Source organism: Phoxinus phoxinus (assembly GCF_949152265.1).
Source record: "Phoxinus phoxinus genome assembly, chromosome: 1".
In the NCBI taxonomy this organism is placed as follows: Eukaryota; Metazoa; Chordata; class Actinopteri; order Cypriniformes; family Leuciscidae; genus Phoxinus; species Phoxinus phoxinus.
Window position 1 is genome coordinate 47639705 of NC_136876.1, and position 17628 is coordinate 47657332.

The 17628-nt window shown below is 40.3% G+C and overlaps 1 protein-coding gene across 3 annotated transcripts in view; it reads right to left on the bottom strand.

Moving 5' to 3' along the window:
• Positions 1-16074, bottom strand: part of LOC307003727 (CD9 antigen-like) — a 42439-nt gene extending 26365 nt beyond the window's left edge. For 2 of the 3 annotated variants that reach the window (XM_079622477.1, XM_079622475.1), the window contains exons 1-2: positions 7730-7921; positions 7499-7577 (exon numbers count right to left, since the gene is read on the bottom strand). In XM_079622477.1, coding sequence (XP_079478603.1) covers positions 7499-7558 — 60 coding nt within the window. In that variant the 5' untranslated portion in view covers positions 7559-7577; positions 7730-7921. Of the gene's footprint in view, positions 1-7498; positions 7578-7729; positions 7922-9256; positions 13779-15703 lie in introns of those variants that run through there. The other variant, XM_079622476.1, reaches the window with a different exon arrangement.
• Between the last annotated feature and the right edge of the window lie 1554 nt (positions 16075-17628).

Genomic DNA, 17628 nt, shown 5'->3' on the forward strand with positions numbered 1-17628 from the left:
GTCACTTTTCTTGGCTCTGATGTCATTGAACACATCCATGGCCCCCTCTGCTTTGTCAGTCTTGCAGAGCTTGGTGAGCAAAGTTGGTTTGCTAAACCCAGAAATTGCTGATACGGTATCGCAGCCAGAGAAGCTGTGTAGGAAGATCAGGTATGTAACAGAACCTCTCCGGGAGGGCCACCCGGATCTTTCCAACATCGTAAGATGTGTCTTTAGCTGTTGTGAGAAAAACCGGGTGGTTTGCCCTATGATGGACCAGCATAACCACAACGTCAGTGTCCTCGGCCCTCACCTCAACAGAGGACTCTATTGCCTCATTTAGTGATGCACACACGATAGAAGTGTCAGCATCATCAGAGCATTAGTGTACACCCCGAAAGCCAAAAAAATTCAGACTTATAAAACCGTGCGTATGCCAGAACCGGCGCAGAATTCACTTTATAAATCCCAGTCAGCGGAAGACTGTGCACACATGCGTCTCCTCCCCGAAATAACCTTACAACGCCTAGTTTTACTATGCATATCCTCATCTGCGTATCATTTGCATATGATTATTCATCCACATGTTTAACGGTACAAGACATTAGGAAAATATGAAATACGGATGTGCCGTCACATTACATTAATAAAAATGATTTAGTAGCCTCTCCTTGTCATGATTCTAGTCAGTGTTCCCGTCTTGTTCCATGTTTAGCAGCTCCCCATTATGTTTAATGTTTATTAGTCTCCCCAGGTGTTTCCTATTAGCCACGCCCTCTTGTTTTCTTGTTTAGCTTGTCTACTTCTGTATTTACGCCCTGTGTCTAGTTTCAATCTTTGTCAGTTCTTAACGTTGTTTGTTCTGGTCAACCCTGTTGAGTCTTGTTCCTGAGTCTGAGTCTATATTTATGTAGTTATAAGTTTATTTAATAAAGTAATGCTGCACATGGATCCTGCTTCCTCCTCTGCTTCAAACTACCGTGACAGAAGAACTGATCATAACATGGATCCAGCAGATTGTCTCTTCCGCCTCCGCCAGGGTAACCGTCCGATGGAGGAATATGTGAAGGAGTTTTGTGAGCTTTGCCATGGGGTGGACTTTAATGATGCTGTCTTAAAGGACATATTTGGCCATGGACTTAATAAGTTTCTTCATTTCCTCATGCCTGACGATACCCCTCACTACACTCTAGTGCAATATATTGGCTTTGCCCTTTTATTGAGCGGTTCGCCATTTACTGTGGGCTTTGCGGATGAGGAACCCCGCAAGCTCACAGTATCTCCTAAGCCTGAGCCAGTTCATGTCATGCCCCCTTTGGCAACTCCAGTACTCACACCGCTCGCCAGCACACCAAAGCCTCATCGGATCTGCCCCGTCATGGCCGCCAGTCCAGAGTCTCGTCCCGCCAAGACCACCCTTCCGGAGTTTCGTCCAGTCTTGACCACCCTTCCGGAGTCTCGTCCAGCCGTGACCACCCTTCCGGAGTCTCGTCCAGCCGTGACCACCCTTCCGGAGTCTCGTCCAGCCGTGACCACCCTTCCGGAGTCTCGTCCAGCCGTGACCACCCTTCCGGAGTCTCGTCCAGCCGTGACCACCCTTCCGGAGTCTCGTCCAGCCGTGACCACCCTTCCGGAGTCTCGTCCTGCCGTGACCACCCTTCCGGAGTCTCGTCCAGCCGTGACCACCCTTCCGGAGTCTCGTCCTGCCGAGACCACCTTTCCAGAGCTTCTTCACGGCATGCCCGCCACGCCTGAGCCCTCGTCTTCGAACAAGATGGCCGTCACCACGCCTGTGTCTTCGGACAAGATGGCCACCTCGACGTCTGTGTCTTCGGACAAGATGGCCGCCTCTACACCTGTGTCTATGCCTGTTTCTTCAGACAAGATAGCCGACTCCACGCCTGTGTCTTCAGTCAAGATGGTAAGATGTGTCTTTAGCTGTTGTGAGGAAGACCGGGTGGTTTGCCCTATGATGGACCAGCATAACCATAACGTCTGTGTCCTCAGCCCTCACCTCAACAGAGGACTCTATTGATTCATTTAGTGCTGCACACACGATAGAAGTGTCAGCATTAGAGCATTGTTGTACACTGATCCTACTTCTTTGGAAGGTCTCAGGAAGGAGCAGAATGAGCTGGGCCTTGTTGTGCTTGTTGTCAAGGAACTTTTCCCGTGGAACAATGTTTTTGAAGTCTGAACGAATCTGAATGTCACAGCATGCATTTTTTGTACGTCTCAGGTGGTCATGGTCCTTGGTGGAGCTACCGTATCCGTCAAAGATCACAGTAATCCGTTGGTGCTTCTCTCCATTGATTTTGGGAGCAGATCTGATGACTTGACCTTGTGCTTGGTTTCCATTGTATCCAGAACAGTTTTCAGCTCAGTAAACAGCCCAGATGGAGAAAGACAATGATGTTGTTAACGCCATAGTTGGATGGTTGGAGGAAGTCAACCCCTTCGATTCCATACGTGACAGGAAGACTCTGGTATCTTTCTCTACGGGGTTCAGCAGCACTCCCGGGGACTCAGTCAATGCTGATCAGGCAGAGGAGGTTGGCAGAGCCATACAGGCCAAGATGGATGGGAAAACTGTTCTGATACAAAGTAGGATCAGTGTACACCAATGCTCTGATGATGCTGACACTTCTATCGTGTGTGCATCACTAAATGAGGCAATAGAGTCCTCTGTTGAAGTGAGGGCCGAGGACACCGTCGTTATGGTTATGCTGGTCCATCATAGGGCAAACCACCCCGTTTTTCTCACAACAGCTAAAGACACATCTTACGATGTTGGAAAGATCCGGGTGGCCCTCCCGGAGAGGTTCTGTTACATACCTGATCTTCCTACACAGCTTCTCTGGCTGCGATACCGTATCAGCAATTTCTGGGTTTAGCAAACCAACTTTGCTCACCAAGCTCTGCAAGACTGACAAAGCAGAGGGGGCCATGGATGTGTTCAATGACATCAGAGCCAAGAAAAGTGACATCATCAAAGCTGGCTGCGAACTGTTCAACTGTCCGGGCCGCAGTCGGGAGCATCAAGCCTGAGAAACTGCCTCCGACTACAGGAGCTGCAGCACAGCACTCTCTGCGGGCATATCTCCAGACCAGAGATAGGCTACTGCTATAAAGTCTGCTACACTAGTCAACTAGTCTCTCTCCTGTTTACTGAAGTCAGCTGAATCCGGGCCGTATCCAGATCAGAGGATGGACCTGCGCCTGGGCCCATCCACAAAGCATCCCTCATCAGCCCTGTGAAGGCCTCATCGACACGACAGCCATCAGCACTGATCCTCAACAAACCCGTCTACATACCGACGTGATGACTCCGACCTCCAACCAGATGGAACTGGATAAATGTTCTGATCCAATCTGACTTTGCTCACTAGTTTGTGTCATAACTGACCTGTAATGCTGCCTGAATCATAATCATACACTGTTCACTGATTGGCCAGAGGAGAACTGGCCCCCGACTGAGCCTGGGATCTCCCAATGCTTTTTTCTCCATTCTGTCACTGATGGAGTTTTGGTTATTTACAACTGTTGCCTTGGCTGTTGGCTTGCTTAGTTGGGGACATTTAATATTCAACAATATTATTGATCTACCTTACTTAAGGTGGACGATGACGCAATGTTCTTCTAGAAGCAAACTTTGTTGTATTATTTTCATATTATCACTGTGAAGCTGCTTTGATACAATCTGTATTGTAAAAAGCGTTATATAAATAAAGGTGACTTGACTTGACAAAGTCCATAACTGGATGTCCTTGAGTATGGATGGAAACAAGGAGAACAAGGTTATGCACCAGTCCCTACAACAGAGGTGGTCCCATTGCACCGGACCACCTTCTGAAGTTTGTCAGCTGCAACTGGACTTTGACACTCTCAGGTGCAGCTAGGATTCAAGTGTATTTCTGTTTGTGGGAACTTTCATGGTAACTCTTGCCAGAACATCAACCAGCCAGATGATAACAGGAGTGAGGGAGATGCAGGGGAGTTGGATGAGGTTTGGTAAATTTTAAACTGATTTAGGAAGTTTTGTTTTTTTAATGGTTTTAAACATTTTTATGGATTTTGTATGGATTTGGAGTCATTTTTACTCAAAACTAATGGCTGGGATAGATTCAGCACCCCTAAAAACCCATAGTTAGACATCTCAAAAGCTAATATTGATTTTTAAGAATTTTTTTTTTTTTCTTGGTACCCGGGCCCTCTGGGCACCCCAACTTTGATGGCCTCTCCAGGCGTTTCCCCGAGGATTTGGCCGTGGATAAATTGGGAGGTGTTACTAGACACCTATAGGAACACATGGTAAAAAAATCTATTGGTAAGAATTTTTTTTGCAGATTGGCCAAAGAAATGCCTAACTTTAACTATAATGCAGTTCTCAAAACAATTAGTACAAACTGCAAAACCTAGTTGATAACCTGCAAAAGCGTGTCACTTGCTCAAAATGGATCGCTCATTCCTCAAAAGCAAGTATTCATGTCAATGAAAGTGTCAGTGTCATCAAGATAAAAAGTCCTGACACCATTGCTTATGAACAAGATAGTCAAATGGCTTTGTCATGTTTTCATTATGACAATTTACTCTGTAAATGTTTTCCAATGCAAAAAAGTCAGATATTGGTGACACTACCTGAAAATGCTCAAGACAGCACTATATACTATTTGCACAGCCATTTGAAAAATACAGTAAAGTTACACATTACTGTATTTAGTGAGGTAACTACAAGACACTGAATATTTCACATTTTTACTGCATATGCTTTTTGCAATTCTAATTTGTTCACAGCATTGTGCAAAAGAAAAAATACACCCTTATTTACAACAAACATAAACTCCCTTTGGGTAGAGCTGTGCACAACTGTAAACAATATTGCAGTACATATTGGAACTGAACATACAACATACATAGTACTGTAATCATTCATGCACATCCAGACGTTCCTCTCTGTCTGGCCACATAATTTCATCTGCATCACAGCGAATATCATCTCTTGCAATGCAATCCAGAACAGCAACATGCTTGCTCAGATGGTCTCCAGTTAGACCCCTCTCATTCTCAGGGATTATGTCCCTGTAAAGAGTGTCTAACAAAGTCAGCAGATGTTTCATTGTGAGGCCGTGATTGACAACATTTGTACCCCTGTTGTACCCCTAACATTTGTACCACAATTGATCCACAATTGTACCCCTGATTTCATCAGGGATCCGCCTATGTACTTGGCCTCTTCTTCCCCTTCCCCTTCCCCGTCCTCGTCCCCGTCCTGCACCCTCACCCCTCTTCCACGAGGCTGGCCTTCCATTTCTGTGTCACAGAATTGTAGAAATGGTACACACTATGTCCTGCTTGGTTCATATATGCTTGTAAAGTGGGGGTTTATGGGATTCAGCTCTGACAGTGATTGTAGAGAAGTGGCTTATCATTGGTTGCAACTAATGCTTCACACGCCCCTTCGCATCAGTGAAAGTTTGACAACTAGTTCAACATTTTTGTATGTAATGACTCAAGCAATGAAAGGAGGACTATTAGTTTTATATGGAATGAATATTCAGCATTCACAAGTATAGTTAATTTTGACTGACATGACATAAGCAAATGATAATGTTATAAAACAGCAGAGAGTTGTATGAAAGCAATTGATGCATGTCCAAAAGCATTTGCAATTTGTTGGAAGGAATGAGAAACTGCTACTATGATGTGCACAAATGACTAAATGTTGTGGAGGTTGAACTAACTGTTGTGCAAATGTAAATAGTGATGTGAGAAATGCACCAAAGCGACTGAGAAAAACTGTAAACAGCAGCTCTACAGTCTCAGAGGCTCTCTGGCACAGCAAGCCATTCAAACAATAGAGAAGTGTGAACGACGTGTGTTAATGGGCCATTGCAGTTCCTGCTCCAGCATACAGGAGCGCTGCTGAGTATGGGCTTAAACACACACACACCTCCAGGTCCCCACTTGGCCAAAAATTTTAAAAATTCACCAGAGCGTTTTTAGATGATTTTAACATGTTTTAAAGCATGACCAACAGGGGACTTGAAAAATGTCCCCACTTGGCTCGGCGGTCCCCTGTTGGTGTGTGTGTAACGACACCAAGGTCCCCACTTAGACGAGTACACACACACTGTAAAAATGAAAACATAGATTTTATTTATATCTAATTAATAAAAATGAGGCAACAGATTACAAGCAATTTTATTAATTAAATTTAACAAATTAGAATTGAGTAATAATTAATCAAATTAATTCCACTGTAAAAAATAAAACATAGATTTTATTTATATTTAATTAATAAAAATGAGGCAACAGATTACAAGCAATATTATTAATTACATTTAACAAATTAGAATTGACTAATAATTAATCAAATTAATTCCTTAAATGCACACACACACACACACACTCCCCCTCTGACTCAGGGGTTAGCATGAGAGAGAAACACTTCAGGATCTTTTGTTTTACAACTTTAAATGTATGGACAGCTATGGAGCTATGTTCAACTCTCTAAAAATGTAAGATGGATTTATTTATTTTTTGTTAAATAATTGTTTCAGTAGATTTTTAGTAAGATATTTATTTTAAAGAACTGAATGGTTTTGAACTTTAGTTAAATTAGTAAGATGTTTATTTTTATAAATATTTCATTTATATACCTTTAAAGAATGTTTTTTTCAACTTTACTTAAATTAGTAAGATGTTTATTTTATATTATTAGCATTTAAATACCTGTAAAGAATGTTTTTTGAATGTAGAAACTCTCTTTCTCAGTTTCACCGTGCGACAGAGTGTGATCTTGTCAGAGGGGGCGCGCACAAACTCTCTCACACACACAGACGCGCGTGCCCCTGTTTCCTTCAGCTCCCTAAAACATGTCAGATGATTTTTATCTAAGCTGCTTCAGTAGATTTTTAGTAAGACATTTATTTAAATGGTTTTTGAACTTTAAATTAAGATGTTTATTTTATAGGCTAACCATTTCATTTATATACTTTTAAAGTGTGACCAATCCTCTTTCAAGAGAATAAACATCTTTTGAAATACAATTTGGATCCTGATGTCTCTTATGATGTGATGCTGTTTGTCTAATAATTATTTTTGCCACAAGCCATGTAGCAACACATGTGAGAGGCGCATTTGTGCACGCGCTTTAGGTGTGTCCGTCAGCACGAGCCCCGCATTGAGTCCTTCCTTGTTCCTTCCTTGTTTATTGTGATTAACCTCAATACCTTTAAGTAGTGCTGCAAAGTTAAACAGGTGTAACACTTTAGAAAATCGATTTTTTTTAAATTTGTGAATTCACAATATGAATTTCATATATGAATAGATTTTATTCCCGCAGCCCTAAAAGCACTCCAGAAAAAAGGGCACTTCTCAAGGAAGAAAAGGAGCAAGTGGTCAAGCTTCCTTTGATTTCTATGTGTGCACGTGTCTGCTTGCATGTGTTTATTACATTTATAGGACGTTATCAAAGGAGACCAGTGAATATGAATAAAAATTTAGACATAATACTCACAGCAAACATAGTGGTAGACAAGATCAGGAAATATTTACACATCTTTGTGCACCCGTCCATCACGAGCCGATTTATTTCACTGCAAGAAAATGTTTATATTAAATGACCCCAAACGAACACGGTCAACGTATTGTGTCTTAATGGACTATCCAAATAATACATACGTTTTTCTTTTAATTTGAATAATTTATATGCAAAGCATTTTGAAATGGGCTATATAAATAAACTTACAAGTACTGAAGATAAGAGATGTGGTTTGTCGTGACAGATTCCGGATAGCTTCTGATGTCTCACTCACTGTCTGTGGTCAGAAATGTGCTTCTTCTCGCATGCAGGCACTTGTTTATGCTGCGCAGCGCGCGCGCTCATTGGTCCGTGCGCGATAGACATCAGCGGAGGAAACCGCACTTCCCTTGTAACAAACTGCTGACAACCAAAAAACACATTTAAAAAGCATTTAAGCATTTCTACTCTTTTTTTGTATCTGATCTATGAATTAATGGGTTTGATATCTGATAATCTACAACATGAAATCAGGCAATAGCCTATTTATGTAATCACGTCTTATGAATATTGAAATCATATAGTGCATTTAAATTGTATCATCTCCTGCTTGACTTTGACACAGGTCCGTGTATCATCCGATCATTTCATTTCCTATTTGGAATGGAATAACGAGGAATGAAAAAACAGCTTGTTTATTCGTTTTTTTGTTTAGTTTAAAAAACGAAAAATTAGATTTTGGCTCGAATTTTCATTTTTCGTTTGTGGTTTACAAATCGGTTTATGGGTTCGATATTTCGTCCGCGCATGTGGGCGGCGCTGAAACGCCCCTTTCATCTGATTGGTCAAACCGCTCCGCCTTCAGTACGAGCTTTTCTTTCTGTCGGCAGAATAAGAGTCAGTACGAGTGCGGCACTAACATTATTGCACTTTGATCAAATAATGTCTGAAACCACCACTCACTTTTAAGTTGCACAATATTTGAAGCAGAAGTATGTTCCAGCGACCCCATTAATGTGAGCTACAGTAGGCTATGACAGATTATTTTAGCATGATGTATTTCTCATTGATAGTGCAAATAGTTCCGTCTCTTTGGATAAAAGGGAAGTGGAAATAAAAATCAACATATAGGCTGAACTGTACCATATATGTCCTTAACATTAGATGCCCGTAGATGGCCTAACTGTTAGCTACGTTAGAGTTAGGGGATAACACATGTGTACAGTATAAAATCATTATGGTTCCCATAAAACATGAAAACCCAACATCCCAATGGGAATATATCCTTGTTGTGTAAAACATCTGTTCATAATCCGTAATTATACAATTTCTATAGGCTACGAATAGCACCGGGATCGAGGCGTCTGGAATAACTGCAATGATCAATCCGCATTTTTAAGACAGCTAGTTTTATAGGCTAATATTCAGAATGTCCTCGTATAATGCCAACGACCGCTTCCTTTGAGAAATATAGCAGACCACCTTTTTTAAACTGTTATTTAAGATTATTTGTTGTTGTGGAAATTATCAATATTCAAAAACCTGGATGAAGGAGACAAAGTCGATTCTCAAATGATTAAACAAAGTATTTTATTTCATGCATGAAATAAGACGTTCCCACACAGACAGCGTCTGATATGAGAAGGCCCATGGCATTCTCACGCAGAGAGCATCTGACATGAGAAGGCGAAGGCTAGTCCCTTTCGCCAATGTTATATACCCTAACACATCCTGTGTAAAAAAACCTTTTGTTACCTTAAACCCAGACATCTTAGCTCATGGTCTCATGTGCTCATGGTCTCATGTCCAACATCATTTCTATCAGACAGAACACTTGTCATGTCAGCAAAAAGTTTCCTGTTTTTAGCTACAGATCTCGTGTGCTGATCGAAACTGCGCACACACATATTGTCAGCCTTCACATGACTCAGAGAACATTTCGTTCATGAAAGTTTGTCCTAACTTTGAACATTTCTAAAAGCTTGGTTTTATATCTTTAATAATGTGCTTTTTGCTTATATGATTATATTCCTTTAAATTCTCATGAGTAAACAATACATCTTCAATGCTAATAAAAGTTGTACCCATACAAAAGTAAAAGAAACGCATCTAAATGTAAAATTTCCATAACAATCCCCCATATGTTCATTCAAAGAACATACACACAATTTGACATTTACTTTTCCATAATCATAGTAATTTACAACAGGTAAATTTTCCCCATAGTTACTTAATTTTCTAGTCAAACTCATGTTCGCTCTCGTTCTCATATTCCTCATCATCATCAGCCACTAAAACATTAACTTCGTCCTCTGCAGTGATTCTAGAAATACAATTCATTAAACATGGATTCATCAAAATAAAAATAAAAATCAAAATCCGATTGGCATAATGGTACTTATTAACAATTTCGTCCACCCCTGCAGGCCCAAGAACCAATTATCTAGTGAAGATGACATTTCATCTGGAGTAGCTACGGCCATTTTCATGTGTTCTATTATGTCTGATACATTTTGATAGACGTCAGTCAAACAACAAGAGATTCCTAACATTTTGCATATTTTCAAATAATATGTTATACATTTGTTATTATTCATGATTATCGTGGTTTTACAGTGTGCTGTACCAGCCATTATTACCCCTTGTTGGGTCCCTAATTTACATAAACATACGTCGCCTAATTGTCGTTTCACTGCCCATACATTGCCAAAGTCTCTAGTGCTGTGTTCTGATGGGTTCTGACATTTGACTTTCTTTGAAGATATTGATTTGATTTCTATAGAATTTTTCACATTCAGTAATTGCCACATTGCACATGGAATTAGCCCTATTAATTCTCCTAAATTTTCAGTGATTTCTTCTAATTCCAAAAACTCTGGCATCATTCTAATGTAATGACCCTGAAGTGAGATATACCCCGCCCCTGGTCCATAGACCATCTCTGATAGCACCCTGATTACCTCCGTACACATCTTGCCATTGACATGGATCCTTACAAAAATACATGGTCTTACCCCATTTTCCCTTTGTCATTTTCACCTCTATATGCTATCATCTCGTGCTAGGCTTACAGCCACACTAATTAAGAGGATAAGATTTAGTGACCTATTGCCACACATTACAACCTTGTCATGCGAGAAAATGTTCTTATGTGAACGATATCAGTCCCGTTTCTCGATGTATTTTTGGTCTCAGGGCAGGTCTAGTTGATATGATCAGACAGGTTATTCCAATGCCCACGCCGTTAAAGTTCCACAAAGTCCTTGATACAGTTCTGACCACTCGTAAAATTGCCGGATCGTCTCTTACTATTGATTCGTCTGCTCTCCAGTGACGGTGGTTTTCAAGTTGGTAACCTACGGGATGACACGTCTCTGGTTAGTCTGATCTCTGTTTGGCACTCGTTAGCTTTGAGTGGGATTCTTCTTCCGTTGCAGCTAGCCGCATGAGCTGATGCTTCTCGACAGTGCGTCCCATGGCATCCACGAAGCCCTCTCCTCGACTTTCACCGCATTGTGAGTTGTCAGCAAAACCTGGAATGGTCCCTGTCACCTTTTCGCCTTCCAATGCTTTCGTCTCAGATCCTTTATCAACACGAACTCTCCTGGCCGGATGCTGTGCAGGGCCGTCTCAGCTGGCTCTGGAACTGCTGCCTGGACCTGTTTTGAGATATTACAGAACACCTTATCCAGCTCAACACAATATTGCAACATGTCATTTTCACACCGACTTGTGTCAGGCAATGTTCGAGGATTTCGTGCGTCCCAGCCCCTCTTTCTCATTCTCTTGTAAGTTAGCTCCTCCCCATTCTGGATGTACCCAGAAATGTTTCAAATTGAAATTGCACTGTTTACAAAATGTGAGCTATTGTCACTAAATAATTTTTCAGGATTTCCCCATCGTGGGACAATTTTTTTGTAGGAGCAGTTTTGCCACTCCTTTTGAATCTGCCTTTGTTGTTGGCATGGCTTCTACCCATTCTGAAAACATGTCGACTGCCACTATGCAGTATCTCTTTTTGTCAGATTTTGATAATTCAATATAATCAAGCATTACATGTGAGAATGGTCTCTGCGGCCTGGGGTGCCCCACCTGTCTCATTGCCTGACCCCTCCCCACATTGTTAGTCCCACAAATCAAACATCTGCTGCAAAAATCTGCTGCCACTGTGGAAAAAAACTTTGGTAAATCAGTTATTTTGCATAATAGTAAACATCCTCCCTTTTGAGACATGGTCCAATCCATGCATCAAACTTGCATATACCTGAAAGAAAATGAGAAGGTAAACATGGTTTGTTATTTATTGGTTTGGGCCATTGTCCATTTTCATATTCCCGCCCTGCCTTCCTCCATTTCTCTTTATCATAGGCAGAAGAGTGTTGTTGTTGCATCGCTTCTGTCACCTAGTTCCTCATTCAGCCGTATTGCTATGGTTATCTGAACAGGAAGTTGAGCTGCAGCCTTCGCTGCTACACTCTGTTGTCCTGTTTTCCTTAGAAAGGTCATCACTACCCTACGTATGAGCCTGGCACTTGCAAACTGCCACTTCCTTTTTCATGGATACTGCATTTTCTTTTGCCTATAGTCAGATTTAGGCTTTACTTGAATCGGCTCACGATCTGCAATCAGACCTACATCATTTTTTTTTATTTATTTTTTTTATCAGTAGCCCATAATCATTTTGGAAACTCTCTACAACCCGTCTGTTATGACAGGGAGTTGTGTTAAACTCAGTCTGTTTAGTTTCACTTCCTCATCCAACACTGTGACTGCTCTCAAACTTCTGTGTTTTACGACATGGCTATTTGAACCAAACGGTAATTTCACTTTGGCAGATCAGTCGTTTTTGATCTATCATGACCCAGTCGGTCAGTTCATGGCACCTGGCCATGAAGGGACCCGCGTCACGCCATTCAGCCTTCACTGGTTTGGCCAGCGATATGAGGCTTGTGCATTTTCCATGTCATAAAACACTGTCTGTTTGTCAGTCAATTTCACATTCAAAACACACCATTGGTCAGTCCAATACACATAGTCAGTCGTCACAATTTCTATGTCAACATTAAATCATCGCTGCGCATATTCACCATCATGATCAGTGCTTACATGAGAAGTGCAATGTAAATCTGAGTCTTCCATAAAGTCAGAAGATGGCAACACTCTGTCTTGAGCCTTTGTGGTCAGACATGTGTCAGAAATTTGCCATTCATATACAAACAGAGGAGTTTCCTCTGTGCTTTCAATTTCATGCATCATTCTCATGTCAGCAGTCAAGCCCTGATCATCACAGTGAACAAAACACCCAATTTACAAAGTAAATCCCTTCGCATTAAATTCACTGGACATAACTTAGTAATTTAAAAAAACAATGCTCAATTTTTATTTTTATTTTCCCCCTTCAATTGAACACTCAAGTGTTTTCGAATATGGTTCTATGGCCACATGACCAGTTGCACCTCTGGAAGAAGTCGTCTTCCCAGATAGTGGAATTGGTTTTTCAAACTCTGTGGCTTTAATAACAAAATTAGAAGCTCCCGTGTCAAGCAGAAATAGTAAAGATACGTCATTAACCGTCATTTCTATCAAGGGTAAAGAAATATGAGTCTTATAGAAAACCCTAGCAAGCAAGTCTTCATTGCATAGAGCAGAATCAGAAAATAAAGGTAAATTATACTCATCAGCTGGAGAGACAGGAACCCCGTCGCTCACCCCCTCCTCCTCCTTTCAATCCGCCTGATCCCTGCCTTTGCCGTGTGGGCATTCATCACGCCAATGTCCCTTTCGTCCACAATTAAAACATTTGTCTGGATCATAGGGCTCTTTGCGTTGTTGTTGAAATGGTTGACAGTTTCGTCCTTTTCCCCGACCACGTCCTCTCCTCTGCCATTGCCTCTCTGGTTCATTTGGTGATGGTTGGAGTTGTTGTTGCCCATATACACACCTTGCATTGTCACCAGGGCCAACATGAGGTCTTTGTCTTGCTTGGCTGCGTTGAGTTTCCGCTGTGCTTTCATGATGTCTTGCGTGTCGTCTCATTTCTACTGTGGAGGCCAGTTGCCATCCGACACAGCTCTTTTGAATTGCTTTTGAACTATCACTGTCCAATCCGTCCAAGAACAAAGTCTTTACTTTCACTTTCTGGAGGGTTGCAGAGTGGTGGTATGGTTCTTTGTGTGGTGCGTTAGGAACTGCGTGACCCCGTCCTTCTGCGGCGGCTGGAATCTGGTTAGGATTGCGAGGAGTTGGAAGATGAGCCGGATGCGTCCTGTCCTCCTCTCTTATTCTCACAAAACAAAAACAAACAAACAAAACAAAATGCAATAATAGGGAGAAGAAGAAACAATGTCAGAACAGTCATTTTTAAGATGCTTTTCTCTATGTGTCTTGTCTTTCTTCTTGACAACATGAGTCGACCAATTTTGCTTTAGTTTTAGTCAAATGTGACATACTTAACCCCCATTAAACCCATAATTTTCTTTCAAATACGGCACATATTCATGATACCAAATCCCTATAGCTTTGTCCATTATTTTGTATGAACCCTCCGAGAAATCAACCTGTTCTCCATCCTTCTTTTTTGAATTTTCATTACCCATTTTACTTAAACAATTTTGTTTGTTCAATTTCCCTATAATACTTAATTTTGTTAATTTATATTTGCGTATTTTATTTATTCTTTTTATTATTTTATTTTTACCTATCAATTTTCCTCGCGCAGTCACCCACGCTCTCTTTTACGTATTAAATTTTCCTTGCGTCGCTACCACGCCCTGCCTTCATCCGTCGATGAAGGTCTTTCAACTTGCCTATATCCGTCAATATAGGTCTTTCCCAGACAAGTGATTGATGTCTGGTGTTTGGGAATTACTATCAGGCTTATCCCAAACCCTAGCCTTTTAAGGAAATTTTAATACGTTTCCTGGTCTGAGAAATTACTATCAGGCTTATCCCAGACCTGTTTGGGAACTTACTATCAGGCTTATCCCAAACCTGTTTGGGAACTTACTATCAGGCTTATCCCAAACGTGACTCATTAGGAAAAAATATTCAATACGCAAATATCAATCAACAAAATTTGTCTTATTTGCTACATAAGAAATTTTCTCTCACCGTCTTGTGAGTCTCACTGTTTGTGAGTTCTTTAATCTTGGGATTGCGTCCACCTAGGTCGTCGTGAGGAGTTGAACAATTCTCTTTCCTTAAAGGGGGGGTAAAATACTTAGTTTCAGTCAATCTCATGTTAATCTTGAGTACCTATAGAGTAATAGTGCGTCCTTCATATCTCCAAAAAGTCTTTAGTTTCATCATATTTATAAAATAAAAATACAGCTTTCCGATTCTATCCGGAAAAAGCCGAGGTCCTTGATTCTGGGCGTGGGCGGAGCTATAGAGTCAAGCGGGAGCATCCACAACATACAAACTGCATCCACTGTTCCAGTAACACTGGGTTCTTTGGGAAGCTGAACAAGGTAAACTTTCCCTCACATCCCAAAACACACTTTTTTGGAGACATTCTTGACATCAACCATTCCTATTTAGCGCTGCTGATGATGATTTCCGGTAGTAGCGCGTCGATGAGCGCGGTCTTTCTCTCCTCTGCTCGACGTGTGCGTGAACGCGCTTTTCCGAGAGCAATGCTCATATAAGGAGTTCCACTCTGGTCTACGTCATTAGATCTACGATAGAAAAAAAACAGCCGAAACGTGTTGCAACCCGGAAGTATGATTTTCAGCACAGAAATTCTCTGTTATTCGTTCAAAATAGCTTTTCAAACTTTGGCCATTATTAGCATGAGAATCCATCTCTTTAACACTGTAAACAACTCTGAATACATGAAACACCATTGTACCCCCCCTTTAACATTGAGGATTTTGAGCCGTAGAGTATTCTCTCGGGATGATCAGTCAATTGTTCCCCTCACAACGATCATCGGTGTTGCAATCGCATCCTCGTCGCCATTTGTTGTGGAAATTATCAATATTCAAAAACCTGGATGAAGGAGACAAAGTCGATTCTCAAATGATTAAACAAAGTATTTTATTTCATGCATGAAATAAGACGTTCCCACACAGACAGCGTCTGATATGAGAAGGCCCATGGCATTCTCACGCAGAGAGCATCTGACATGAGAAGGCGAAGGCTAGTCCCTTTCGCCAATGTTATATACCCTAACACATCCTGTGTAAAAAAACCTTTTGTTACCTTAAACCCAGACATCTTAGCTCATGGTCTCATGTGCTCATGGTCTCATGTCCAACATCATTTCTATCAGACAGAACACTTGTCATGTCAGCAAAAAGTTTCCTGTTTTTAGCTACAGATCTCGTGTGCTGATCGAAACTGCGCACACACATATTGTCAGCCTTCACATGACTCAGAGAACATTTCGTTCATGAAAGTTTGTCCTAACTTTGAACATTTCTAAAAGCTTGGTTTTATATCTTTAATAATGTGCTTTTTGCTTATATGATTATATTCCTTTAAATTCTCATGAGTAAACAATACATCTTCAATGCTAATAAAAGTTGTACCCATACAAAAGTAAAAGAAACGCATCTAAATGTAAAATTTCCATAACATTGTGCATAAATGTTTGTGCATAAATGTCCAGACAGACAGACAGACAGACAGACAGACAGACAGACGGACAGAATTTTAAATGTGTTAGGCCTATATAAATTTAGGCACAAGTATTACAAACTACAATAGCCTAGAACATGGCACGCCATGGCAACTTGTAGGCTAATAGCCTACTTAAAAGGAAAACAAATTTGCTGAGTAAAAACAGAGCTTGTGTTGTTGAATCATATTTTTTCTAGTATATCTTAAAATATAGAGCTCATGACAAATAAAAGTTCCAGATGGACAAATTTAAACGCAAAAAACAGTGTGAATAACAACATCTTAGAGTGGCAAACTTTGAAGTAGGGTTCAAGTTTTAATTAGTTGTACAGCTTGAAGTGTAAAGCTTGTTCTCATACACAGATATGGCCTATTTATGAATGAAATTCATGCATTTATTTGTCATTTAAACTGATGCAAACAGGAAAAGAGAGTAGAAAAGACGTATTATCCTGTCGCCCCCTCTAGTGGAGAGCATGAACTATTACGGTCTTCATTGCTCAGATAATGCAAGTCAATGGATTTTTTGGAAAAGTATGTCAGTTATAAACATAGACAGGATATAAAGGGTTTTAAAAGATATAAGCGAGTCAGACCAGTCTGGAGGTCTGAGCTGAGTTTGGTGAAGCATTAAAGTGAAGCACTAGGCGGATTCAATTTTTTCATAATAAATAATAATAATGTTTAAAATATGCTGCATGGCTTTCTCAAGTCAACATAATGAAGACAACTCAGAGAAACATTGACCAATTCAGAATGTAATAAAATCGTATTAGTTTATAATAAAACTAATAAAATTTTAAAGGTATGATGTGCTCTTCAACCGACATGATTTTAATGAATCCCAAACCCTGCTAATTTTGACAGTATTAACGTTTTAACGTTTTCTCTCTTTTCTTTCTCTTTCTTTTCATGTGAACTGAGTAGGCTACACATGCTTACATTCATAAATATAAACTTTATTTCTATTAAATTTTCAAAATTACTAAATTAGTAGGGTGGTAAATGTTACACACTATAATTGTGTTACATATAATTGTAGCCTATAGTTCAGCCTATTATTGGTTTTTATTTCCACTTCCCTTTTATCCAAAGAGACGGAACTATTTGCACTATCAATGAGAAATACATCATGCTAAAATAATCTGTCATAGCCTACTGTAGCTCACATTAATGGGGTCGCTGGAACATACCCTTGTGAAAAAAAAGTGCACTTTAGTGTACTTTTATAAAGTGTACTTATTACACAAATAATATACTTTAAAAGTATACACTTAAGTGTGAATTAAATGCAATCTTTTGGGCGCACTTAATGCACATTAAGTATAATTAATTTCAAATTTATCACATATTAAGTTGAAATAAAATGCAATAAGTTGCCATTAAGAGTGATTTTTTGGAACAACTTAAGTGGGACTTTAATACAACTTTATATCTACTTTCATAATTGCTTCTAGTGTCTTTAAAATATACTTAAAGTGCACTACACAATATACTGACACGCA